The sequence below is a fragment of the Cervus canadensis genome, chromosome 10 (genome assembly GCF_019320065.1).
Source record: "Cervus canadensis isolate Bull #8, Minnesota chromosome 10, ASM1932006v1, whole genome shotgun sequence".
NCBI lineage: Eukaryota > Metazoa > Chordata > Mammalia > Artiodactyla > Cervidae > Cervus > Cervus canadensis.
The window spans coordinates 72,960,087-72,987,624 of record NC_057395.1 but is presented as its reverse complement, the minus strand read 5'-3'; the positions used below and the strand labels follow the sequence as shown (position 1 = coordinate 72,987,624).

Sequence of the window (27,538 nt, the reverse complement as noted above, 5' to 3'; positions counted from 1 at the left end):
GCTGACTCTTCATTGCTGTGAGGGCTTTTCTCTAGTTGTGGGGAGCGAAGGCTACCCTTTAGTTGCAGTGTGGGGGCTTCTCATTGAAGTGGCTTCTCTTGCTGTGGAGCACGGTTCTAGGCTGTGTGTGCTCAGTAGTTGTGGTTCCCGGGCTATAGCGCACGGACTCAGTAGTTGCAGCTCACAGGTTTAGTTGCTCTGTAGCATGTGGGATCTTCCTGGACAAGGGATCGAACAGTGTCTCCTGCATTGGCAGGCAGATTCTTCACCGCTGAGCCATGTGGGAAGCCCCATGTTCCCTTTTTCCCAGAGACAAAACGCACCTTCTCCTATTTCCCGAAATAAAATTGTACAGCTTACTATTTAATCTTTCCCCGCAGTTTCAGTTTTCTCTCAGTATAAAGCAACAGTTACATACAAGTAATGAAAGGTCTCTGTGTTAATGTAGTAATTCCCCTGGCTCATCCAACGTGCAGTGACGGAATACAGTTTCAAAGACCACAACTTGGAGCAAGTATAGAAGGACTGAAAAAAAAAAACCCCAAACACACCACAATTCAAGTTTTAAAATTTGCTCTTAAAATCATTCATAGGACATCTAGGTCATTTTAACTTCTTACAAATGTAAAAGTGTTTGTACTGTCATACGATTATCTGTCCATTATATACATTATCCAGAATGTACTTTATCAGATGCCAATTTGGGGGACTAGACATGAGATTTAATAAGTACTCTATTTCTGGACTTCTCTGGTTGGCACAGTGGATAAGAATCCTCCTGTAAGTGCAGGGGACATGGGTTCTATCCCTGGCCCAAGAAGATCCCATGTGTCCTGCAGCAACGAAGCCTGCAAGCCAACAGCAGCTCCTGAGCCTGTGTGCCCCAAGTACGGAAGCTGCGCACCTCAAGCCTGTGGCCTGCGCTCTTCAACAAGAGTTGAATTGCGATGAGAAGCCTGCGCCCTGCAGTGAAGAGTACCCCCCTGCTCAACCCTCGGCTCGTTGCAACTAGAGAAAGCCTGAGTCCAATAATCCTTTCAGGGTAAAGGATGATGAAACATTTTTTTTTAAAGGAGTCAGTTATATCAGCTAACTTAAGTCATTCAGTCTGCTCTCTCTCTTTTTGGGCCACACTGCATGGCCTGTGGGATCTTAGTTTCCCAACCTGGGATGGAACCTGTGCCCCTTACCATGGAAGTTCAGAGTCTTAACCACTGAACAACCAGGGAAGTCCTTAATCTGCTCTTAGTCTGCTCTGTTTGTGGGATGTTTGGCAGCGTTCTTTCTCTCTCTTCACTGCATTTTAGTAGAAACCATCTCCTGCTCAATTTTGCTAATCCCAAATTTCTCTCAGTTCAGTTCAGTTCAGTCGCTCAGTCGTGTCCAACTCTTTGCGACCCCATGAATCACAGCACGCCAGGCCTCCTTGTCCATCATCAACTCCCGGAGTCTCCTCAAACTCATGCCCATTGAGTCTGTGATGCCATCCTGCCATCTCATCCTCTGTGGTCCCCTTCTCCTCCTGCCCCCAATCCCTCCCAGCATCAGGGTCTTTTCCAATGAGTCAACTCTTCCCATGAGGTGGCCAAAGTATTGGAGTTTCAGCTTCAGCATCAGTCCTTCCAATGAACATTCAGGACTGATCTCCTTTAGGATGGACTGGTTGGATCTCATTGCAGTCCAAGGGACTCTCAAGAGTCTTCTCCAACACCATAGTTCAAAAGCATCAATTTTTCGGTGCTCAGCTTTCCTCACATCCATACATGACCACTGGAAAAACCATAGCCTTGACTAGAATGTTCCTTTTGGGGAAAATTGCCCCTGGTTGAGTGTCTTGGCCAGAGACACTGATTTCCAGATCACCTTAATCCAATGAGTCATTGTGATGGTTCAAACCTAAGTTAATATGCCCTGTAAAGAGTATCTATTTCTATTTCATCTTACTTTTAGGATAAAAGGACTTTGATGTTCATTTCAAAAACTCTGGTGTTCCCTAGAGCCTCCCCTTCCCACCTTAGCAGGCAGGTATCGACAAACATGACGAGTATGCCAAATCTGCCATGTCATTTATGATTGTAAATGAGGCTTTGCTGGAACACACCTCCACTCATTCATTTATATATTGTCTATTTTTTTGTGTGTGTGCTAAACGGCAGGCTTGAGTACTTGTGACAGAGATCAGATAGCCTGAAAAGTCAAAAATATTTACTGGCTGATCCTTTCCAGAAAAAGTTTGCCAACTCTTGAGGTAAACCTTTAGCCTCTATTTAATTATACTTTTATATAAATTGTAATTCTTGGAGACATCATGATGGAATGACAAGGGTGCTCTCCAAGGGATTATAGTCTTCATGTATTCATATTCAGTCTTCTCCAGGGGGACAGAAAGTAGAAAGTAAAAAGACACTTGTCTTTCATTCTGTCCCCCAAGTATCATTATTAACTTGATGTAGCCTCACCCTGCTGCCCCCCAGGAATTGAGGACCTACTGATCTGTCACAGTCTCAGCTGGGGGTGGACTGGAAAGAGAATTTCTAGCAGTTGTCAACAGTATATTCATAAGTGTCATTGTCTTTCTTGGCCCATTTTATTTTGGCCATTATTGTACCCAAACCCTTGTCCCCCAGCTTCCCAACCTTTACTCCCTCCCCAGGAAAAGCTGGACCAATCTATGAGAGCATCTCCTAAATTCCCCATTCTCGTCACTTCTTCTTTAATACATTCAATCAACTCAGGGAAATCAGTCCTGAATATTCCTTGGAAGGACTGATTCTGAAGCTGAAGCTCCAATACTTTGTCCACGTGATGCAAAGAACCGACTCATTGGAAAACACCCTGATGCTGGGAAAGATTGAAGGTAGAAGCAGAAGGGGACGACAGAGGATGAGTTGGTTGGATGACATCATCAACTTGATGGAAGTAAGTTTGAGCAAGCTCTGGGAGTTGGTGAAGAGCAGGGAAGCCTGGGGTGCTGCAGTCCATGGGGTTGCAAAGAGTCAGACATCACTGAGTGACTGAAGTGAACTAAAACTCAGGCTGGGGTGAAATATCCTTTCATGAGATTCCATCCTGGAATATTACTCAGCTATCAAAAAGAATGAAATAATGTCATTTGCAGCAACATAGATGAACCTAGAGGTTATCACACTAAGGAAAGTAAGTCAGAAAGAGAAGGACAAATACTGTATGATATTGTTTATATGTGGAATCTAAAATACAAACAAATGAACAAATCTACAAAACAGAAACAGACAGACACAGAGAATCGACTTGTGGCTGCCTAGGGGGAGACAGGGTAGGGGATATCTGTATCTATACATATATATCTATATATACAAGTATCTGAGTTGCTTTGCTATACAGAAGAAATTAACACTATATTGCTATATTAACAATATTTACTATAATAAATCAACTATACTTCAATAAAATAAAAAAAAGGAAAGGTAAAGAAAAAAAGAAATTCCATCCTGGAAGGTCAGTCCCTTTTGTGTGGTATATGTGCCAGGTTTTTTTCAGTCCAGCCTTGTCTCCCTCCAAGCAAGTCAAGGTGCTTAGAATGTATTAGTTGAGGAAGGGGGTGATAATCCATTTCCCTTCTTTCTTTTTAAAAATTTCTTTATTTGGCTGCTTTGGTCTTAGTTGTGGCATGCAGTATCTTTGTTTCAGCACATGGACTCTCTAGTTGCTCATGGGCTTAGTTGCTCCACAGCATGTGGGATCTTAGTTCCCCAACCAGGGATTGAACCCATGCACCCTGTGTTGAAAGGTGGATTCTTAACCACTGGACCACAGGGAAGACCCTAACTCTTTGGTCTTAACTTAATAGGCTCTCATTGCAGCTCAGTAGCCTCTGATCCATCTCTCCCAAGTCCTCCCCACCCCCCACTGTGCGTGTCCTTGGTTCATGATGTGGTCATGAAGCCTTGAAGGCTGGCTGCAAGCAGGTTACTTGCAGTGCAACACCTGATTGAGATTTCTCCTTGAGCTCAAATATGGGATCAGTTTGCCTGGTGAGTACAACAGATTGTCAGTAGGGATTGTCCAGATGTGAACACAGTACTACCTTAAGGCCTTCATTAGGGCATGTAGTATTGATTCCGTGCCCCCTCAGCCTCCACCCCTTCACCCCGGGTAGGGACAATGCTGCCTGCCTCCATGCTTGGATGAGGCTACTCCTTCCTGACTCATCCTGGCAGGCAGTGAGCCTTGAGAAGAGCACACGAGTGGCCTGAGGCTTAAGCTGCATGAGTTTCATGGTAAATTAGCTTTTGCAGCCAAGCTCAAACTCTATTTGCAAGTCAGATCATGTTGGGGAAAGTGGTCTCAAATTTATTGCTTCTCTGGAATTCCCTGGTGGTCCAGTGATTGGGACTCGGTGCTCTCATTGTGGAGGGCTTGGGTTTATTCCCTGGTCAGGGAACTAGGATCCTATAAGCCACAAAGTGTGGCCCAAAGGAAAAAAATATCTATTTCTACCCAATATCTCTCTAAAAGTGGACTAAGAAAAACAATAGTGTGGAGTCTTATGGGGAAAAGGGAGGGGTAACATACCCTTTTTTCCTTCTGGATTCTTTTTCTCTTTGACAGTCAATTTTATGATGTTTCGTAGTCTCCCTCGTGGTTCTGTCATACTTTATTACCCTTATATCTTCTATGCTCTGTCTTCCTTATATCAGCTAAATTTATTTTTAAAAATACAATGTGTTATAAGTCTTGGTAAGCTGCCTTAAACCCTTCTGAAACTAGGTTGAATAGGAATAAATAAATGAGTAAACCCATAAGCTAGCTTGAACTCAGTCTTCATAATAAAATCATTTTTATTATTTATTTATTTTATATTTTTATTTTTGTCTGCACTAGGTCTTTGTTGCTGCACGCAGGTTTTCTCTAGTTATGGTGCATGGGGTTCTCATTGCTGTGACTTCTGTTGTTGTGGAGCACAGGCTTTGTTGTCCCAGGCTATGGGGGATCTCTGAGGACCAGGGATAGAACCTGTGTCCCTTGCATTGGCAGCTGGATTCTTAACCACTGGACCACCAGGGAAGTCCCCTAAATTATTTTTTTTAGGGTAACATGCTGCTTGGAATGTGGAAAGGGTGAAAAGGGGCTTTGGAGACTCAAGGTCACCTCCTTGGTTCATTAGCTTCATGGCTGGGGACCTGGCACATCCTGTTCTGCCCCCGTGGCTGACAGGTAGTGAAGTGGGATGAGTGGGAACTAAACGCAAGTAGAGCTGCCAAGAATTTACTTAAAAGAATAGTCTCATCTCAGAGAAGCCATCTCCCTCTTTCTCCTAATAGCATCAAGGAGGAGGTTCATCTGAACCCTTCTTTGAGCTTTACTTGCTTCTCCAGATGACTAGAAAAGATGGTAAGAGCAGTAGTGAGATCCCCAGGAGAGGCTATATTCATGCCTTAGCCTGTACCCTGAAGTAAAATTAGAAGTGATTCAGTTACATATATATATACAACTTCTAATTTCTCAGTTCAGTTCAGTCACTCAGTCATGTCTGACTCTTTGCAACCCCACGGACTGCAGCACGCCAGGGTTCCCTGTCCATCACCAACTCCTGGTGCTTACACAAACTCACGTCCATCGAGTTGGTGATGCCATCCAACCATCTCATCCTCTGTCATCCGCTTCTCCTCCTGCCTTCAGTCTTTCCCAGCATCAGGGTCCTTTCCAGTGAGTCAGTTCTTCACATCAGGTGGACAAAGTGTTGGAGTTTCAGCTTCAGCATCAGTCCTTCCAATTCTAAATTTCTTATATATGTTGGGGCTTCCCTTGCGGCTCAGCTGCAATGCGGGAGACCTGGGTTTGATTCTTGGGTTGGGACGATCCCCTGGAGAAGGGAGAGGCTACCCACTCCAGAATTCTGGCCTGGAGTCTAAGCCATCAGGGAAGCCCATGTTTATGTATATAGAACACACACACACACACATTCTTTTTCATTGTGGCTTATCACAGGACAGTGAATATAGCTCTCTGTGCTCCACAGTAGGATGGCTTCCCTGATAGCTCAGTTGGTTAAGAATCCGCCTGTAATGCAGCACACCCCAGTTTGATTCCTGGGTTGGGAAGATTTGATGGAGAAGGGATGGGTTATCCACTTCAGTGTTCTGGCCTGGAGAATTCCATGGACTGTATAGACTATGGGGTTGCAGAGTCAGACATGACTGAGCGACTTTCACTTAACTACATTAGGACATTGTTGTGTTATCCATTCTGTACATAATAGTTTGCATCTGCTACCTTCAAACTCTCACTCTATCCCTTCCTCACCCTACATTCTCTTTACTCTTAGTTTTGCTCTTTTGGACTGTAATTTCTTTGGTATTCAATCATTACCATCGCCATGGAGAATACCTTGTTAACATTCTTTCACATTATTTAAATGATGGGGATCTGAGAAGTACAGCCTTCTTCCTTGTTCTCCAGCTTTGATCTTTCTAGCTTCCCTCCATCTTGCCCATTGCTTCTATTACAATGTTCATAAACACTGTTCATACTATCATGCTTTTCTAAAATTTTCTGAGTCACGAAAAGGAGCATTTCTCACTTTTGAAATGCAAAGTATGAGTACACTGGATTCATTATCCTTCTGTAGTATTTAAGTTACTCTCTTTCTTGTAAGCCTTATCAAATATAGGCTTTTTATTACACATCTACTTTGGTACAAAGACTTTCAGGTGAACAGACTACTCTCTCTGTACTTCCTATCTCCTTGACTCTGGACTTGGTTTGTTATTTGCTTTGGTCAAGTTTGAAATGTGCTTGGAGAATTGAAATTTCCTCCTTTGACTTCTGCTTTTTTCCATGAGAAGAATGTTTCTTGAGAAACCACTGGTCCCAGAAGAATGAGAAATGTATAGATCAAAGTGGACCCTCCCCTCAGCCTGGATTCAAGCTCAGCTAAACCCAGTTTAGGTAGTCAGATGTCTGTGTTTCTGCTGATATGTGAGAAACTTCTATTGTTGCTTGCCACTGAGATTTTCTTGGTGAGGGATGATGTTGCTCAGCAATGTTGACTAAACCACTCATGAAAAAAATTATGATTTAAACATTACATACACACACAGTATAAGATAGTAGGAGATGGGAAAGAATTAACATAGATAGACCCATATATAATATTAATGATATATATATTTATAAACATCCATGATACAGCAAGAAGGAGAACGTTATGGTTCACTTTTCTGACCAGAATGTTGTGGCTGATATTTTTGATCTTTTCCTCATGCTATTCATCCACATTCCCTTTGTTTTCATCCAGCAATGTATCAGTGGGTTTGTGTGTGCTTTTTTTTAAACCTGGTAGAATTCTCACTCCAAATTCTCATATCTGAAGCTTGCGAGACTTTCATGGCTCTGTCTTTATTGGTTGCTGTAATCTTCTATTACATTAGACCTAGAAGTTTCCTATGTTCTAGGTCTAATTCTTACCTTTGTAGTTTAGCAGCAGTAGGCTACCCACTCCAGTATTCTTGCCTGGAGAATTCCAGGGACAGAGGAGCCTGGTGGGCTATAGCCCATGGAGTCACAAAGAGTTGGACATGACTGAACAACTTAGCATAGCAGTCCTATTTCTTTTTTATAATAGTGATTGGCCACTACAGTCAACAGGGAAACCCCTCTTGATTCGTTTAGTGAAATGAAGAGCATGAAATGGCCACTTGGCAATCTTACCCCTTCTTCCAAGTACAGTTTTGTGAGCCTTGGTGGAGGAATTCCATCCTGGGATGTTAAAAAAAAACTGCACAACACCCAAGTTGGTAGATCACAGTGGCTATTGCTGGAGACATTCTTGGATCCTTAGAAGAAAAATCTGTGTTAAGACACAAGGGAATGCTCTCGCCTTCTGAGATGGGCCGCTCTCTGTCTGTGGATCACGTTTCTCCCAGAGCCATTCTTGCCTTTTAAGATGACCCACATTCTGTTTGTGGAATGTGTGTCTCTCTAAATAAACCCACTCTTTACCTAAAAACAGAAAATCAAAGGAGAACTGGGAATCCTGGATTGATGAGTCTTTGGAAGCCATTCAGTCTATCTTTCCTCAAGGTATGTCAACAAACACCGGGTGCACCAGGTCAAAGGGGTGTTTTTCATTTCCAGACTGCAGCCTTCTCTAATGGGGTGGTTAAGGGGCTAAGTCCTTCTGTAATTGCCCCTGGCAACACACACAAGGAGTTCAGAGCTGGAAGTCTTCTTGCTGAAGTTCTTCCTAAATGTCTCAAGCCTGGCTACTTCTCTGTTATTTCCTTGGCTCACAAGAAATCTGGGGCTTCCAAGTCCTTTCAGACTCTGGAAGGCAGTCTTCTTCCTTTGCTTCTCACTGTCTAGGTGAAACAGAGCAGGACCCTACGGTCCTTCCACCAGGGTCCTCTGCCTGCCTTTTGTCTGCAGAAAACTTTAGTCAAAGAATAAGTTTAATCAGAGAAATGAGAGCATGTGGAAATGAAGTAAAACAGTCCAATGAGACCAAATAATGAAAACGTACTCATTAAGCATAGTCAAGGACCTTTAGTTCCTTCTCAAAGGATATAGATAATATTCTGAGCCATGTTCTGTGAGCTATCTATAAGACAGCTCACTAAAACAGCAGGTGGAAGAAATTAACTACATGATGACAGACTGTACCCATGACATCAGCTGCCACAATTCTGAGAATTGGCCTCAAAGAAATGGGAATAAATGCACCTTGGAACGGAAGATTGCTGCTGCTGCTAAGTTGCTTCAGTCATGTCCAACTTTCTGCGACCCCATGAACTGTAGTCCCCCTGCAAGCTCCTCTGTCCATGGGATTCTCCAGGCAAGGATACTGAAGTGGTGTGCCATGCTCTCCTCCAGGGGATCTTCCCTATCCAGGGATTGAACCTGTGTCTCCAGCATTGGCAGGCAGATTCTTGACCACTAGCACCATTGGGGAAGCCCTGGAACTGAAGATTAACTGCACCTAAAACAATCAGGAATGACGCTGGTCAGACCGCTGATGACCAGTTTGAAGATGACTGTCAGAGATCACTGTGCTGTTTCTGCATGTAGCCCCGCCCCCCCTCCCCCCACTTCTGTCTGTAAAAGTTCTTGCTCCACTGGTTGCCAGTGGCAGGGGGGAAGTCAGCCTTTGGAGATGCCCACCCTCCCCCTGAGTTGTCAGCATCTGAAATAAAGCAAACTTCCTTTTCCACCAACCTGGCCTGTTTATTGGCTTTTGAGCAGCGAGCAGCTGGACCACACACCTTTTAGTAACATAGGCGAGAGCCTAATGCCCCCCAACTTCAGGAAACACATCTCAATCTCTTCCAAGCATTCTTCCATGCTCTGCTTGGATAGCAACAGTGGTAGGGAGTCTCATGTCTCTGCAGGTCAGCGTGGGGCTGGAATCTCTTCCCTTCTAGCACAATATATCTTAATACATCTATGAATGGTTAGTTTTTTAAAAAGTCTCTGATTTGGTGTGCTGGAGGGAAACACAGCATGCTAGATCTATGACATCCCTTCCAAAAACATATTCATCAACCCTCTCTATATTGAGGCTCTAAACTTCTCTCTGATGGCTGAAGTTGAGTGATGGTCATTGGACCATCTGACCACTTCTAAATGGCTTCCTCTTTAGGTATTTAATAATTCTCTTTAGAATGAATGGGCACTCTTCAATGATTGTCTTTTTTTAAAAAAATTGAAGTATAATTGACCTGTATGCAGGTCAAGAAACAACAGTCAGAACCGGACATGGAACAATGGACTGGTTTCAAATTGGGAGAGGAGTACGTCAAGGCTATATATTGTCACCCTGCTATTTAACTTATATGCAGAGTACATCATGCAAAATGCCGGGCTGGAGGAAGCACAAGCTGGAATCAAGATCGCCAGAGGAAATATCAATAACCTCAGATATGCAGATGACACTACCCTTATGGCAGAAAACAAAGAGGAACTAAAGAGTCTCTTGATGAAAGTGAAAGAGGAGAGTGAAAAAGTTGGCTTAATGCTCAACATTCAGAAAACTAAGATCATGGCATCTGGTCCCACCACTTCATGGCAAATAGATGGGGAAGAAATGGAAACAGTGACAGACTTTATTTTCTTGGCCTCCAAAATCACTCAGATGGTGATTGCAGTCATGAAATTAAAAGATGCTTGCTCCTTGGAAGAAAAGCTATGACAAACCTAGACAACATATTAAAAAACAGAGACATTACTTTGCCAACAAAGGTCCGTCTAGTCAAGACTATGGTTTTTCCAGTAGTCGAGTATGGATGTGAGAGTTGGGCTATAAAGAAAGCTGAGCACTGAAGAATTGATGCTTTTGAACTGTGGTGTTGGAGAAGACTCTTGAGAGTCCCTTGGACTGCAAGGAGATCCAACCTGTCCCTCCTCAAGGAGATCAGTCCTGGCTGTTCATGGGAAGGACTGATGTTAAAGGTGAAATTTCAATACTTTGGACACCTGATGTGAAGAGCTGACTCATTTGAAAAGACCCTGATGCTGGGAAAGATTGAAGGCAGGAGAAGGGGATGACAGAGGACAAGAGATGGTTGGATTTGAGCAACCTCTAGGAGATGGTCAAGGACAGGGAAGCCTGGTGTGCTTCCATGGGGTCGTGAAGAGTTGGACACAACTGAGTGACTAAATAGCAACAACAACATAATTGACCTACAAAACTGTGTTAGTTCCAGGTGTACAACATAGTGCCTCAATATTTCTATACATCACAAAGTCATCAGTCTAGTTACCGTCTGTCACATACAAAGTTTTTACCAAACCATTGAGTATATTCCATGCTTTACATTTTATCTTTGAGATTCATTTATTTTGTAACTGGAAATTTATACCTTTTATCTTCTTCATCTATTCCACTCATTCCCCCACTGCCCTCCCTGCTGGCAACCACTTGTTTGTTCTGTGTATCTATGAGTCTGTTTCTGCCTTGTTTCATTGCTTCATTTGTTTTTAGTTTAATTTTATTATTTCTTCTTCCAGTTTTGTTAAGTTATAATTGACATGCATCACTGTATAAGTTTAAGGGGTACAGCAGAATGATTTGACTAATCATGAAATGATTAGTACAGTAAGCTTGGTGATGATCCATCATCTCATATAGATACTAAATTAAATGAATAGAAAAAAGATTTTTTCTTATAATGAGAACTCTTGATTTACTCTCAACAACTTTCATATATAACATAAACAGTGTTAATTATATTTATCGCATTGTACATTATACCCCTAGTAATTATTTATCTTGTAGCTGGAAGTTTGTACATTTTGACTTTATATATGTATTTGGCTGTGCTGGGTCTTTGTTGCTGTGCAAGGGCTTTCTCTAGTTGCCATGTGTAGGGGCTACTCTCTAGTGGTGGTATGAGGGCTCTAGGATTCATGGGCTCAGTAGTTGTGGTTTGCCAGCTTAACCACCCCAAGATATGTGGAATCTTCCCAAACCAGGGATCAAACCCATGTCCCCTGCATTGGCAGGCAAATTCTTAATCACTGGTTCACCAGGGAAGTTTGATAGCTGTCGCTTGAATGGGTCAACCTTAACGTGAGAGGAGCAGCTCACTAGGTCAACTTGAACACATCTGGTCAACTCACGGTGCTAAAGGAGACTGCAGAGTTTTCTGAACAGTTTCCAGCTCTTAGGCAGGGTTTATCAGGGATCCGCAAGTAAAGAAGGGTGTCATATAAGAGAGGGGTAGGATATGGAATTGTGATACATTTATCTTGGGAAAAGTTCATTTGGAGGAGATGTGATTGGGGCAACATTGAATGGTGGGACTAGGTGACCACAAATTTCCAAGTTGGTAACATTTACATGGGACTTGCAGAGAGAAGCGACATCTTTTTTAGTTGCTGGAGGTTTAGTAGAGAAATCGAGATCATTGTTAAATTAGCTGAGCTTTTATTTGGTTTAATCACACAGTCTTTCAGGGATGGAGTGCTTTTCATAAATATGCCTTGATCCATCTTAGAAGCTATTTCAAACATCAGACACACGATACTTGTCTTTGAGAGCTAATGTATGTGGAACCTAGAGAAAAGTTTTTTAAGAAACATAAAGTTTAAGGTAGAATGTACACTTTGATTCCTTTATAAAACAAGAGTTTTGGACAAACAAGGAATTGGGATTACTGAATAATAATAGTCACATTTTCCTTAGACTCTCTGCCAGGCACTGTGGCATATGCTGTTACCTGTCTCATCTCATTTTGCCTCATGACACAATTCATCCATTTACTGATGAAGAGATTGGAACCCTGAAAACTTGGAGATACCCAGTGTCACCAGGTCAGCAAGCACAGAGCTGGGCTGAGTTCCACAGCAGCCAGGACCCCTAGCCCTTACTCCCTCCTAGTCCCCCTTATGAACGGGATATTTCCACACTTCTTTTTTGCTTGTTTTTCATTCTATTTCTATCTTCAAAATCAAGTATAAATGAGTCTTTAAGGAAAAGAATTTGCAAAACACCTGAGTCCAGCAGACAAAAATTGAAACAGACAGCTCCATTTGAATGCTTCTGGGCTAGCCAGTGAAGATTTTCTTTGGGAGAGGAATTGATGAAATGTTAGGATTAGACTACACCTTGCCAGCCTGCTTCTCATCCTCATTTGAAGTCAGAATTATGTCCTTACTACGGGCTTCCCTGGTGGCTCAAATGGTAAAGAATCTGCCTGCAATGTGAGAGACCTGGGTTCAATCCCTGGGTTGGGAAGATCCTCTGGAGAAGGAAATGGCTACCCACTGTAGTATTCTTGCCTGGAGAATTCCATGGACAGAAGAGCCTGGTGGGTTACAATTCACAGGGGGGCAAAGAGTTGGACATGACTGAGCAACTAACACTTTCACTTTTCACTATGTGCAAGGCATGGTGTTGGGTTAAAGGGTACTGTGGCATAGAAATCAGACACAGTTTCTACTTTTAGGAAACTCATATTCTAGACAAAGAAAATACTAAGGTAAACAATTACAGTACAATGTGATAAAGTAGAAGGTAGGGCCAAGATGAGGTTCTGTGAAAAGGCAAGAGAACCATTCTGTCTGGGGTGAATTGGTGAAGCTTCCATGGAGATCTTTTTCTTAATATGAAACTTGAAACATGATTGGGAGTTTGTTGAAAAAGTGGGAGAAAGACATTCTGGGCAGAAAGAAGAGCTTGAGTTAGAGGATAGCTGGAGAGAGAGTGGCTGGGGCATTGGCAAAAGATCAAGTTTAGTGAGGCAGGTTTCTAAGCCTGAAAGGGCTTAGAAAGGAGTATGAGCCCTAGTTGACAGCTGGATGAAAGCATCAGTGGAAACATTCAGTGGAAATAGGAAGTGTGAGAATCTACTCAGTAGAAATGAACTAAATCGCTCACAGCGACAATCCTCTGGGCTTGTCACCCCAAGCCTCGGGTTTGTAATCCAGCTCCACCACTGACCGGTTGGCTAATGCTGAGATTATTACTTTAACTCCACAATTCTCGGTTTCTTTGTCTGTAAACTGGGTATTATTGTTGCTGTGAGGATCCTGTGAGATGAAGGACATCATGGCTAAAAATGTTGGTTTTCATTGACAAAGTTGGAAGCCCTTGACAACACCCAGCGGAGCCCAGGTTTCCTGGGAGACTGTGACGGGATCTGCCTGGTCTATGCTATCTTCCATTCCCTGTGTCCACAGGAAGCTCAACACTGCCTTTTCTGGGAATAAGATCAGTATTATTTTTCAGGCTCTCACTGGCACTACCATCTCCTACCTTGCCTGAACTTCCCAGCCAACACCGGGGTCTCCACGGTAGGAACTGTCAGTTGAGGGGAACCATTCTGCAAAGGACAGGCTGCAGGGTTGGGGACAGCAAACACGGTGACACAAGGATCTAACAGATCTGACAGTGAATGCTGCACGGGTCCTGGACTAGTGTTGATGCATTGGTTGCTGGCCAGTGTGTGACTCGGGAAGTTAATTATTATAAGGTGCAGAGGAAGTTAGCATGGCTGCCTCCTCAGGACCTGAGCGACTGTGGTCCACATGCACTTCAACACCTTCACTGGCCTCTGCTCGCTACCATTTATCTAATGAGTACAGAGTTTCTAAGCTGAAATACCAAGGTTCTAACTTGGAAACTCTGTTGACTTCAGAAGGGCTGTTAGAAGACCCTAAGTTCTTCATTTCCCCCCAGACAGCCTGAAAAAAAAATGCTACCAAGATGTGAAGTGAAGTGAAAGTCGCTCAGTCGTGTCTGACTCTTTGTGGGTAGCCGTTCCCTTCTCCAGGGGATCTTCCCAACCCAGGGATAGAACCCGGGTCTCCCGCATTGCAGGAAGATTTCTTTACCAGCTGAGCCACAAGGGATGCTCCCAAGATATGAAGAGTAGCTTTCTTTTGATGGTGGAGTTACAGAAGACTCCATTTTTCTCCCCTTTCTTGTAATATTGGTAAAACAATAAAGATAATTCCACCCCCCCACCCCCCACACACCTTTTGCTTTGGCCAAGCTGCCAAACATGTGGGATCTTAGTTCTCTGACCAGGGGTAGAACCCGTGCCTCTTGCAACAGAAGCGTGGAATATTAACAACTGGAATGCCAGGGAAGTCCTCCCCCTATTTTTTTTTTTTTTAAAGAGGAAAAGCCTGGAACCCAGAAAGTGTGAGTTGCTGGCAACTTCTAACCTATACAGCGTCTCTGCAATGACCAAATTATTCCATTCCACATGGCCTCGTGTAATCCTCACAGAACCTGAGGGACAGATGTTCTCTTGTCTTTCCCATGGGGAAGTTGGTGGTCTCAGAGACATAAGGTGAGCTGATCAAGGCCACACAGTGTGAAGGGTTCAGCTCTCCTCCCTGCCCAGGGCACTGTCAACCTGAGGCTGGCAGACCCTGGTCCCTGGCATAGATTCAGATCTGAGTGTCCTGAGTTCACCTTGGGCCATGACCCAGCCTCCTTCGCTGTTCTGTGTTGCTGAACTGACTCTGGACCACATCCTGCCCCAGGGAGTGAGGACATAGCCTCAGGAGGGGAACAATGGAGGCAGGGCCATCAGTGACAAAAGGCTATTCTGACCTTTTGGGAATCTGTGAGTCACTGGAGAGGCTGGGGAAGGAAAACTGGAGAAAACTTGTCTGGGGAAGCCCAGGTCCAACTGTGATACTTACAAAATGCTCTGGAAAATATGCCTCACTCGCCAACCCCGTTGTTTCTCAAGGTTTTGCTTTTGGGTCTGTAGAAGAAAAACATTTTCAAATGTTACCTGATGAGGTTTTTTTCTTAGAGATATCATTTAAAAAATTTCCACTACTTCCATGATTGCAACAAAATCGTGAAGCTAAGTCCTCATGTCATAGGGAAAGCGGAACCTCAGAGAACCCAGAGAACACAGAGGTTCAGACTTAGGCTTGTGCCTTCCAAGGTGGAGCTTTGAAAGATGTCGAGCTGAATGGTAAGGGCCAATCCTGAGAGAGAAGTGGTTGTCTCATCACTAAAATTTCCTGAGTAATTATTATGTGGCAAAGGGCTTCCCTAGTGGCTCAGACAGTAAATAATCTGCCTACAATGTGGGACCCCTGGGTTTGATCCCTGGGCTGGGGAGATCTCCTTGAGAGGGGAATGGCTACCCACTCCAGTATTCTGGCCTGGAGAATTTCAAGGACAAAGGAGCCTGGCGGCCTATAGTCCTTGGGGTCACAAAGAGTTGGGCATGACTGAGAGACTAACACTTACACAGAAAGGAAAGAAGATAGAATTACGTGGCAAGCAATGTTTTTAGAGATTGTCTGGGTTTTCTACTTTAATTTCACTTTTGCTGTTTCGGTTTTAAAGATGGGGAAGCTGTGGCCCAGATCACTCAGTCAAGAAGTGGTGAAGCCAGGATTTGGGTCCAGAGATCTAGTTCTGGGCTTGTATTTGATCACTCTGGGTCCTATGTGGGCTATAATGCTCAAGGCAGGGAATGTAGCAGAGAGTAAGATAGTTCAGAAGCTCACTGGTTACGTCTCCTGTCTTGTGGGTCTCTTGAGATCTTGTCTATACCTCCATAACCATCTTGCAAGGCTGGAAAAAAAAGAGTCTCCATTTTCCGCATGAGAAAATGAAAGGCAAAAATAGGGAACTGCCCTACTCAAGGTCACAGAAAGAGATGGTTGCAAGATAGGATTAGAAACCAGACATTTCATCGGGCCTGTAATACCCTTTCTCTCTTCTGGGAGTTCTCCCTGTTCAGTGGAATTGGGGCCGGTGCTGATGCCTGGCCAAGTAATCAGAGCATCCCTTGTACCGGAGCATCTGCAGAAACCAGAACACTGGGGGTGGCGGGGGGGCGGAAATGTGGTGTTTGGTAAAAGAGGGTGAGCAAAACCAGAGAACAGAGTTGCTTTGGGATTCTGGTGATGCAGCTCCAGATGCAAGGTCCCAGAGCATGGATTCAGAGACAGGTCAGTGAATGGAGAAGTTTATCAGTGTGTTCAGAGAGACAGGTACAGAGATTGACAGGTATGATGGTAGGGAGAGAATGATTATGTAGTTCTTGAGTGGAGGAAGGCTCCTTCCATCAGGACATTTATGGTAATTATTCTTGGTAAAGAGAAAGAAAATGTTAGAGAGAAAGAGATCCATCATCGTGACTGGTAAGAGAGACTCTTTTATTGAGCTCTCACCAGCAGTGCTACAGTCAGGGTTGGGCAGGAGAGGCCCTTACCTTTCGCGGTTTACATATTTGTTTAATGTACAAACTATACCACAGAAGGCAGAACAGCACTGAAATCCTGGTTGGCAATCTTCCTGCAGTGTGCAGAAATCGGTACAGTTTTCCGGGTCTGATCGGCAGGGTGGAGGTTCCAAGATATACCCTGGAACACAGAGTAGAAAAGAGAAGCCTGGAGTGACGTTCAGAACTCTACAAGTCCAAGGAACTGCCGGGGAACCAGGCACGCTGATCCCCTAGTGTGGTCACAGGGAGGTAGAGTGAGATTTTTGGGCTGAGAACTCTTTCTATCAAAGACTGAGTTTGGGAGAATCCTGCACGCAGGGGTCACTCATCACACTGGCAGATCAAATGCTAAGTCCCCATCGGCCCTGGTTGAGTCTGGTTCAAGGGAATGAATGGCATACGTGTGCCGGTCCATTTGTTCTGATTCATTGTGCAGACTCAAACAAACAATAGTTTATCCTAGGGTTTGACCTAACGTGTTATTTGTGCATAGGAAGAATGAGTAAAAGAGAAGATTTTTGAAACGGATAAAGACCGCGTAGCACACTCAAGTTATTGGCATCAGAATGCTAGAACTCAAATCTCAAATGAGTTCTGGGGGTGACTTCTTTCATGGGAAGAAGGATGGGTATTTCAGAACAGGGTGCAAAGATCACCTGTTTCATCTTCCCAGGTCTCTAGCGATTGTGAGGTCAGAGTTCCAGGGTCCCCCACTTTCTATTGTTAGAGAAGAATAAATATTTTACTTAGGCATTCCTTTACCCCACCTACCAGAAATCAGATCAAAGCCAAGAGCACCTCTACCAGGGGATCCTGCCCCAAGGCTCCAGCTCACAATATTCTCTCTGTTCCCGAACTCTAAGCCATTAAGAACAAACCCATTAACTCCTTTAGTCAAGACCTGCCAGATCTTAATTTTCGTTCCTTTTGACTTGTCTTTTCTTTGGGGCAAATGTCATAAGAAGAGCATTCTGTAAGCCTTTGTTGGTTTACTGCTCTGCAGGTATTTGCAATTACAAGGGGATCTGTAGGATATCATGCTGATCTAAAAGGAGTAAGTGATTAATGAAGCTGGGGCTATAACAGTAATAGCAAATGATACCGGAGATGGTGGGTAAGAAGCCAAGAACCAGGCTGATGACAATTTGGCAGAAACCAAGGCTTCCCTAGTAGCTCAGACAGTAAAGCACCCGACTGCCGTGCAGGAGACCTGGGTTTGATCCCTGGGTCAGGAAGATCCCCTGGAGAAGGATATGGCAACCCACTCCAGTATCCTTACCTGGAAAACCTCATGGACAAAAGAGATTGATGGGCTGTACAGTCCATGGGGTCACAGAGTTGGACATGACTGAGCAACTAACACACTGTACTCTGTACTCAGCCTGTCATTCCTTAGCTCACTGGATCCATGCAAGAATTTGGGCTTCCCTGTTGTTTCAGTGATTAAGAATCTGCCTGCTAATGCAGGGGACATGGGTTCAGTCCCTGGTCTGGGAAGATTCCACATGCCGTGGAGCCACTAGGCCCTAGCGCCACGACTACCGAGCCTATATGCTGCAACTACTGACGCCCGTGTGCCTAAGCCTGTGCTCCACAACAAGAGAAACCACCGCGACAGGTAACCTGTGCACTGCAATGAAGAGCAGCCTTTGCTTGCTGAAACTGGAAAAAACCCTCACGCAGCAATGAAGACCAACGCAACCAAAAATTAAAAAAAAGAAATTGGACCTGATCCTCACTTTGGAGAGCTTGGGGCTCAGTGGAACACTCTGGAAAAAGAGTCCATGAGCCAGGAATCTCAGAGAGGTTGACCTTCTCAACTTTTGCTTCCTTTACAGGGTATCTGGTCCTAATCTCTCTATGGTACTTACCAATCTTTCATAAAGCCTCTGTGTCTCTCTCTCCTCAAATTTTAGCCTCTGGTTCTCCAGCTATTCCCTATCCTGGATAACCCCATTCTCTTGCAGCTAGTTTAGCCTTCCTTGGTTAAACCTGCACTCTCTCTCTGAGAACCCTAACATAGGACCTTGCCTCCCTAGATACATGAGATAGTACACATAATCCTCTCCTGAGCCTGCAATATTCTGAAGATACATCTCCTATGGAGAAGTGCAGGGATAATGAATGACAACTCATTTTCCATTTGGTTTTGGTCATCAAAGTAACTGTGGCCAGAGCTCTTATTTGGTTGGAGCTAGGCAACAGTGGCTGCAGAGATTAACTCCACACCTTCCCGTGGGTGCTAATCTCTGATGACTGTGCAGGCACCTCTGAGCATTTAACATGGGAAATGAAATGCAACACTTTGTTTCCTTTCCTCGCAAAAAATCCTCTGAGGCTGAGATTATGTAGGTCGCAGGTTGAATTCTGCCAATTTACTTTTCCTCTCTGTTTCAATGCTTGAAAAGTTGGCCCAAGCATCCATGAAGAAGCTGGATGATGGAGCGGATAACATTTACAGTAGTTAATACTTATCGAGCACTTACCCTGGTTCAGTAGGGGCACTCTATGTTTACATGCATTGTCTCCATTTCGTCTCCCAGCTACCCCACTCTCATTCTATCCATCACAAAGATAAACTCCAAAGGTCACACACTCTACTTAAGCTCACTCAGTGTGAAACAGAGCGGGGATTCAAACCTAGATCTTGCTGACAATAAAACTCGGACTTTTGAACACGAAACTGTATTTTTTCATGAGATGTACCCATCCCTCACATCCTCTCATCTCTCCAGATGCTTCTTCCCTCCCCTGGGCCCAGACCCAGCACCTACTCCTAAAATGTTGCTTGGGACTCCCAGACACCAGCTGCGATGCTAAGTGAGTCAACAGCAGGAGCTGGAGAAACAGCGCAGGCTTCATGCTGCTGGTAGGATGGTTGGGCAAGTCCTGGTCAAAGTTGTGACCAGGCACAGCTTAGAACAGAAGGCAAAGTGAAGGCGAGGAGCTGTGACTGCCTTACACTGTGTCCGCCAATCAGGAGGCTTTGGCAGAAATCTGAGCACCTCCCAACCACGCCTACTGCAGGGTCAGGAAGCATTTTCAAATCCACACTCTCGTCACCCCCCTCATCCTGACCTTGTTAGGTCTCTCATCTATTTCTGTCTTGTTAATATCCTTTCACAAAGTTTTAATAAGTTCTTCCATGTAGAGTTCTGGCTTGTCTTTGTTATATTTATTCCTAGAGGTTTGAACTGTTAAAATTGTAAACAACATCCTAGCTTTTTAATTATTCCTTTTCGTTTGTTGCTAATGTAGATAAATGGACTTTTGCGTACTGATCTGTAGCCAGTTATCTTGCTAAACTCACCCATTGTTTACTGTAATATCACGATGTGTTCTTTTCAGTGTTCAAAGTATTCAACATCATCTGCAAATAATGACAGTTGTATCAGTTGTATTTTTCCTCTTGGAACTTTATTGCCTTTTTTTTTTTTTGGTTACACTCTGTGGCATGCAGGGTCTTATTTCCCCAGCCAGGGATTGAACCTCGTCCTTTGGATTGGAAGGTGGATTCTTAAACACTGGACCATCAGGGAAGTCCCCATCATTTCTTTTTAATGACGATAATATTTAAGATTTATTCTGTTAGGAACTTTCAGGTATATAATACACTAAGATTAGTTGTAACCACTAGGCTGTACATTCCATTCCCAGAATTTATTAATTTTATAGCTGAAAGTTTGGACCATTTCCCCAAATCTCCTCTTGTCCCCCAACCTCCAGCTCCTATGAACCACAATACTACTCTTTGTTTCTATGAGTTCAGTTTTTTAGATAACACACGTGTGATATCATTTATCTTTTCCTGTCTGGCTTTTTTCACTTATCCTAATGCTTTAAGTTTCATCCAAGTTGTCATCAGTGCCAGGACTTCCTTCTTTCTCATGGCTGAATAATATTCCATCGTATATATATATCACATCTTCTTTATCCAGCCATCTATGGTTGGACTTTGGTTGTTTCTGTATCTTTTAAACTATGTTCCTTCTTTAATTTTGTTTATGAATTATTTTATAAACAAAATATAGAGCTACTGTTTTTTTGCAGAAAAAATAGTTTGTTTGCAAAAGGAGACGATTAGCTGTGAGAGGAGGACCGTCCCTGTAGGAGCCCCAGGGTCACAGGAGTGGGCCGTGGTGAGGGGCAGGCCAGGGGAGGAAACAAGGGCTCCTTGCTCTGCCCCGGCTTGGCCAGGAGAGGCAGCCAGGAGCCCAGGATCACCTCTCCTTCCTTCCCTTCCCCTCTCCCCACTCAGCTGTCCAGGGGAGTCCAGGCCAGACGGAGTGCTCACCACTCTGGCCAGAGTCATGAGAACCCAGGCTCTGCTGTCCATCTTGCTTCTTTGCGTCCTGCTGCTGCAGGCCCGGGGAGGGCAACGCAGCCAGGGGATGAACCGTAGGTGATGGGGCAGGGGCGGGGCGGGGGCGGGGGTGACATGTCCAGTCTAAGGAGGACCTGGGAATTAGAACTTTCCGACACATCCTATTCGGACCATGGCACTATGAAGACTCTGGTTCTTCCCAAACCACGGTCCTCCTGGCTTTTTATCTGGCTCTGGGAAGAGTGATGGGGGTGGAGGGGGAACCTGCATCTTTTCATTCCCCATCCCCCAAATCCAGAGACACGTGGTGCCTACAACGGGGAAAGATACACCTGAGTGAGAATCAGGTGGGAAAACAAACAACTGTTCTTTGGTTTATGCACACAGGTGACAGGTAAACATCCCGAGACTGTCAGGGGAGTAGGTGTAGAATGAAAGTACATGGGAGAGCAACGTTTGGGGTGCAAGGGTCAGGATAAATTTATCTCAGAGGGAGCAGGATGGGGAGAGTAGAAGGGAAACGCTGAGGGTGCTGTGTGGCTGGGAAGCGGCAGGGATCGTGCAGACAGTGGCCGCGTGAGAGGAGAGAGGATGAAGGGGCAAGTTCACCTCCCTCTCTGGTCCCTGCAGATGGTGGTGAGTAGGGGAGGGTTAGCAGGTCATCCTTGCCTTTGTGGAGTTCTCAGGGTTTGGGTGCAGGTTCTGTGGAGGTGATTTGGCCAAGGCCATGACTAGTATGGGAGACGGAGTCCTGTTGCAGGATTATGGAGAGAGTCCAGAAGTCCAGGCATCGAGGTCTATTGGGGAAGAGGAGGAGGAGTGGGATTTAAGATACTACCCATCACCAGGATCTGGTGAAGGGCGGAGGTGAGTTCCCTGAAAAATCCAAGTTTCTCCTGAGTAAATTTTGAGGTCTCAGTTCTCTGGGGAGGCTTTCAACTCGAGAGGAGTGCTCTGTGGAGGCTGGTTCCATTGACCCTGCTTCTCCTCCTGCTCTTTTAAGATCTCAAAGCTAAAGCCTGTACGAAGCGACCCAAGGAGTTTACTTGTGAGAACCACTGTTCATACTTCCAGCACTGTCCACAAAATACCGTATGCTGCTCAACCTTCTGCGGGAATGTTTGTATGAACATCCTGTGAGTCAGAGAGCAGGGGACCAGGCATCCTGCCCCTGCCAGCCGTCTCCGCAGACACTGTGCCTGCGGCTGAAGACAAGGACATGACCCTGGACACAGGATGTAACAAGAACGCCACCCTGTCCAGCCAGTATCTGAACAACCTGTCCCTGTCAAATAAACCAGAACAAATGTGGGAGGACCTGCCTGGCTCACTCCCGGTGCCTGTGATCATGGAGGACCCGGCGCAGACCCCACAGGGCCCCCCCTTTCTGGGTCCAGGTCTCTGATCTCTCTCCCCTTGTCAAGCTTCTCTGCTCCCCCTCCCCACCTCCCTCCTGCCTCTCTGCCAGGCCCCTGCGAGCCCAGCCCCCCTGTTCCTCTGCTCACTGAACCAGGACTCCCAGGGGGAGGACCCGCTCATGTGCGGCACCTCCTGGTCTTCAGGAGAACATGCCTCGCCCGGAGCCACAGAGGGCCAAGTTCAACATGAGATGCCGGGAGGCTAGACCCTGGGGCACAGAGGGGGAGGTCCCCGAGAAGGACTCTTCGTAAACTTGGTCCACCCCCATCCCATCCTGCTCATCGTCCTTGAGAGGTTCAGGTCACTGTCTCTTTGCAACGAAGAAAATGAATCCCAAGGAAGCGAGAGGACATGTCCAAAGGCAAAGCAGAGGGAGAAGTCGTGGGCTGCTTGGAGGACGAGGTTTCCTCTGTGCTCCCTTCTGCGCCTCCCAGTGAGACGGTCCACGGGGACTGAGTCCTGTGCTGTCCCCGCTCCAGCACCAGCGACAGGCTGCTCGTGTTGTGGGGCCCGGCCTGCGACCCCTGAGACCCCGGCCCTTCCTTTAACTGCATGAGCCCAACCTTTCCTTGTGGCCTCATCTTTCTTCTTTTTTTAACCTGGAGGAAGGAACAGTTGGTTCAGGGTGATGTGACTAGGCTTGACTGGCACAGGATGCCTTGGGTCTTGCCCCTGGTTTCACGATGAGTCAGTAGAAATTCATCCCTGGGGTCCAGAGTCCCCCTACTCTGTGCAGTCACCCCTCCTCTGCTGTGGTCCTGGACTAAGTCCAGAGACCCGGGCACGTGTGTCCAGCTGGGACATGGGGTCAGTTGTGAAGCACTCGGGAGGGCAGGCCCTGCTGGAGGCGGGGATGTGGTGTTAGGCTCCAGGCCAGTGGTTCCTGCTGAGCATCAGTGAAGGAGACAGGACATGCCTGCATCGGCCCAGAGCCTCTGACCCATCTCAGGAGCATCACAGGGCTTCTGGTACTGGAGGGTGTCCTCCACTTCCGCTAAGAGCTGCCCTTGGACAGGGGGCCCCTAGGAAAGAGATTGTAATCATAGGTGCCAGGCTGACCTCTTCCTTTCCACAGTCTACCCTGCCCTAGAGAACTCAGAGGCTATACCTAGAATGTTATAGGTAGGAGGAGTGCTTGCCTGGACACCAGAGCCTTTTCTGGCTTTATTGAAATAATTGTATGCATCTTTATTACGTAAAAAGGAAGAGTGGGGTGTCCCTTGGAAGACCTTGAAATTTATGGAGGCAAAGGAAGAAACAAATGCAGATTCTGCTTTGATTTGGGTCTCTAAAAGGTCAAGTTCCAGCCTGCAGAGAATTGCAAGTCAGAGCTGATCTGCTGTGAGCCAGCCCATCGCCTCATGGTTGCAACGACTTTTGCATGACTTGTTCTCGTCTCCTGGTCTTCTCTATGTCAAGCATATGAAAGGACTCTAGAAGTATCCTCCTCATCTCATACATCATAATGGTGGTCAGCTCCTGCCTGCTCCATGCTTTGACTGCCCCCAGTGTTCACAGGTGGGTTCATACTGATGCCTTCATCAGCAAGTGTACTCCATCCCACGTTTCATAGCTCTCTGTGTCATAAGCAGACTCAGAATGCCTAATTAAGAAGCTCCAGGAAGATATCTGGAATGCAGATGTTGGGGTTAGGTGCTGGGTGCAAGATTTACCACCAAGAAATGCTCATCAGCCCAAGTATATTGGTTCCTTGAACCATTCCAGGAAGATTTTCTTTCCAGAAGGAGATGTTCTTAAGTCTAAAATAACATTATCTAGGAGTGTGTGTGCATGCATGCTTGGTCACTTCAGTTGTGTCCGACTCTTTGAGACCATATCTACTGTAGTCCACCAGGCTCCTCTGTCCCTGGGATTCTCCAGGAAGAATATTGGAGTGGGTTGTCATTTCCTTCTCCAGGGGATCTTTCCGACTCAGGGACTAAACCCGTGTCTCCTGCATTGGCAGGCAAGTTCTTTACCACTGAGCCACCAGGGAAGCCCCTGTGTGTGTATATATAGGGTTGACCAAAAAGTTCATTTGGGTTTGTCCATAAGATCTTACAGAAAAACCCAAGTGAACTTTTTGACCAACTATATATATATATATATCTGAACATGAGTTCATATTGATATCTCTGATTTTAATCCAGTAACCCAGGGTTCATCCTAGCATTTTCCTTTTGCTTATTTCCAACTTCTCTCACAGAAACCTGGCTCTTATCTACCAGTTACTTACCTGTTCAATCTTTCATACCTGTAAAATAGTTTTAGAATTGTTTACCCATACCCTGTGAAAAACAAATTCATCAGAGGCCTGCTCTCTGAAAAACTGAAAGAAACGGCTGCTTGCCAGTTTCCCGCATTAAAATGGCATTCGAGAAATAAACCTCTATTCTTGAAGTCCATGATTTAGCCTGTTAGTTCTAAGGTAATCAAATGGGGAAGCAAGATTTGGAAGCAAGAGTTGGAAACTTATGTACACACTATAACAATAGAGGGGACTGTAATAATGGCATTCAAGGGTAGTGGAATGGAGTGGGAAAAATGTCAAGGACCGCTGCTGGTGTATGAGTTTATTTGCCAAGGAGTTACTCCTTCCCAGCCCTCAGTCTGAATGAACTGGTGTCTCAGTGGGAGGGTAGAGTTTTAGCTTCTTCAGTGATTAGCTGCAAGAGAAAAAGGTTAGATGCTTAGAGGCTCTGGAAATCTGGGAAGCAAGAATTCATTCCCAAGCTTAATATTATTCATCTTCACCAGACCTTGGAACAAGAATACTTCATGTAACAACAGGAATTGTCCACTTCTGATTTGGAGGAGGGGATGGTATTAGTTCACTGAATAGACGAAGGTAGAAATCTGGGACCTGGATAAGCTAAAATGGTTCATGGAAAAGTCTGACTATGGATGCTATGGCTAGAAATCTGGACTGAAAAATAGAGAAACACCAAGCTGTTGAAATACAGAATGAAGACATCACAGGCATTAATTATATATTGAAGAAACAAGGTTCCCCAAGCTGGTATCTCGGTCTATTTGCCAGTGAATTGGCTTTCAGGTTTAGGGGAAATGGTCTTCTGCTACATTTGTGCCTAGGATTTGGGATCCCTCTGTTTAGGGATAACAGCATCTGAGAAGAAGGTGAGAATCAGTGATGACACACACCCAAGTGTGCACCTCCAAACTCACTGTATTTTCCCAGCAGATGTTTCCACAGTAGGTCCAGCAGCATGTGTGATTTATTTTTACACATCTAAAGCTTCTAGAACACCTCTTGCTACAGTCTCGGATGGTTGGCTCTCCCCAGCACTCATCAAGGAACAATTCCCCCCTGAAAATGAGATGAGATGGTAAGACATTGATGGGGCCATATAGACCAAGTGTGGGGAGAAAAGTCCTTCATAAGCTTAACAGCTTAAGTTAAGCTAGAGGGCCCCTCTAGGGGCCCCTCCTAGAATCCTGGCCCCAAGTCCCCACCAAAGTACCTATCGTCTAAGAAAAATCCCCTTCGTTAGCCTTCTCATTGTATTTTCACTGACCCCATCGCATCTTCACTAACCTCTTAGACTTCTCTGCTCCCGAAGTCCTATAGTGTTGCAGACTTCTGGGTCCTCTTTGAGCATCCTAGAGATAGGACTCCGTATACTCCCAGCATTCATATGCCCTCCTATAAAAGTTGCATCTTTATAATGGGAGATCTCAGAGTCTGAGATAACCTCTACCCTCATTATCACACCTATTTCATAACATGGGAAACTAGATCAGGCAGAGTAAGGAATAGATTTTCCTTACTTTCTTCCCCTCCTTGCTGACCCTGCCTTTAACATAACTCAGCCTCAGGACTTCTCTGGTGGTCCAGTGGTTAAGAATCCGCCTTCCAATGGAGGGGACATGGGTTTGATCCCTGGTTGGGGAACTAAGATCCCACATACTTCAGGGCAACTAAATCTGCATGCCACAACTCGAGAAAAAAAATCATCCTATTAAAAAAAAAAAAAAAAGTAAAGTAATTCAGCCTCTCTCCAAACTCTTCTCTCTCTCATCTCATTTTCTGGGCCCCCTCCATTGATTTCATTTTCTCATCATGTGGCCCCCAACATTGCTCCACTAAAGACCCATCTCATGTCTCTTTTCCATCTTTTTACATTCTGAAATATCCTACCAATGGGTCGGCTTTATCTCAAGCAATCATTCCATTGCATTGGACTTCTGAAATATCCTTCCACTAAATTAAGGGTATATATCAAGAAATGCCATTTGGTAATCATCAATGTGCACAGTTAGAACACAGAGTTGGAAAAATGGGAAAATATGGTAGCTCTGGACTGGTGCCCCCTCTCCTCTAAGATAGCCTGACATGGGAAAATATCATATCCTTATAATTATGGAATGTATCTAAAAGCTGACAGATGTTCATTGATACTTTTAAGGTTGGAAGAAGAAACATTGAAGGATCTCAGCTTGGGAATTTCTTGGATCTCTGTCTATTGAAAAGTATCTATACACAAATGCTCCAACAGGTGATCCAGGGAAGTGAGTCCTGGGTCAGATGTATTAGGCACGATACTTCTTCATTTGTTCAGAAATAAGCACAGCCCCGTCATGCCCTTTTGATCCTCAATCCAGCCTCATCACCTGTTATATCTTTCCTTCACTCCTCCCAGCACAGACAGTAGAACCATACAGAGGAACATCACGGGGAGAGGTGTCCAGAACTTCATGATGTTGACCATAATATATACGTCTGAATAGGGGTCGTCAGGAGTTCTTTCCGTCCCAGTTGCTGCTAGAGATCAAAAGACACAAATAAAGAGAGCTGGGAAGCAAGAGGAAATTCTCATGGAATTTCTTTACACTCTGCCCTCTAATTATTCTTCCTTGCCTTCCACCACCCAACCACAGGTACAAACCAATTCTGGATGTTGACTTTGCTAAAAGGTCTCTCTCCATCTCAAGTTTCATGCCTTCCTTTTGCAGGAAAACCTTTTTTTTTTTTTTTTAATGTGCTATCTTCCCTTGATTAAAAAACAGCTCAAGGGATTCCTGGTAGTCCAGTGGTTACGAATCTGCCTGCCAACACAGGGGACATGGGTTCGATTCCTGCTCTGGGGAG

At 44.9% G+C, this 27,538-nt stretch overlaps 3 protein-coding genes and 1 pseudogene across 3 annotated transcripts; 1 reads left to right on the top strand and 3 right to left on the bottom strand.

Annotated features, from left to right (window-relative positions):
• Window positions 1-14,963, bottom strand: part of LOC122448943 — a 32,951-nt pseudogene extending 17,988 nt beyond the window's left edge.
• A 194-nt stretch (window positions 14,964-15,157) lies between these two features.
• WFDC13 (WAP four-disulfide core domain 13) lies at window positions 15,158-19,547 on the bottom strand. Its single transcript, XM_043480599.1, has 3 exons — window positions 19,460-19,547; window positions 16,674-16,824; window positions 15,158-15,200 (listed from the first exon to the last, which is right to left on the bottom strand). Exons 1-3 carry the CDS (start codon window positions 19,545-19,547, stop codon window positions 15,158-15,160), a joined length of 282 nt encoding a protein of 93 aa, XP_043336534.1.
• A 1,448-nt stretch (window positions 19,548-20,995) lies between these two features.
• Window positions 20,996-22,149, top strand: WFDC10B (WAP four-disulfide core domain 10B). Its single transcript, XM_043480598.1, has 2 exons — window positions 20,996-21,083; window positions 22,013-22,149. Exons 1-2 carry the CDS (start codon window positions 20,996-20,998, stop codon window positions 22,147-22,149), a joined length of 225 nt encoding a protein of 74 aa, XP_043336533.1.
• Window positions 22,150-24,999: 2,850 nt separating this feature from the next.
• On the bottom strand, window positions 25,000-27,158 carry WFDC11 (WAP four-disulfide core domain 11). The gene is made up of 3 exons (XM_043478899.1): window positions 27,061-27,158; window positions 25,615-25,756; window positions 25,000-25,094 (listed from the first exon to the last, which is right to left on the bottom strand). Exons 1-3 carry the CDS (start codon window positions 27,156-27,158, stop codon window positions 25,056-25,058), a joined length of 279 nt encoding a protein of 92 aa, XP_043334834.1. The 3' UTR covers window positions 25,000-25,055.
• Between the last annotated feature and the right edge of the window lie 380 nt (window positions 27,159-27,538).

Bases quoted from the DNA above. Each gene is read 5' to 3' on its own strand.
- WFDC13 (XM_043480599.1), bottom strand. From the start codon at position 19,547: ATGAAGCCTGCGCTGTTTCTCCAGCTCCTGCTGTTGACTCACTTAGCA. The intron at 16,825-19,459 runs GTAGGTGCTGGG...TCTGTGTTCCAG, and splicing joins TCCCAAGCAACATTTTAGGA to GGTATATCTTGGAACCTCCA. The intron at 15,201-16,673 runs GTAAGGGCCTCT...TTTCTTCTACAG, and splicing joins AAATATGTAAACCGCGAAAG to ACCCAAAAGCAAAACCTTGA.
- WFDC10B (XM_043480598.1), top strand. From the start codon at position 20,996: ATGAGAACCCAGGCTCTGCTGTCCATCTTGCTTCTTTGCGTCCTGCTG. The intron at 21,084-22,012 runs GTAGGTGATGGG...TGCTCTTTTAAG, and splicing joins ACGCAGCCAGGGGATGAACC to ATCTCAAAGCTAAAGCCTGT.
- WFDC11 (XM_043478899.1), bottom strand. From the start codon at position 27,158: ATGGTCAACATCATGAAGTTCTGGACACCTCTCCCCGTGATGTTCCTC. The intron at 25,757-27,060 runs GTGATGAGGCTG...TCTCATTTTCAG, and splicing joins GTGAAGGAAAGATATAACAG to GGGGGAATTGTTCCTTGATG. The intron at 25,095-25,614 runs GTGAGTTTGGAG...TTTCTCTTGCAG, and splicing joins ACATCTGCTGGGAAAATACA to CTAATCACTGAAGAAGCTAA.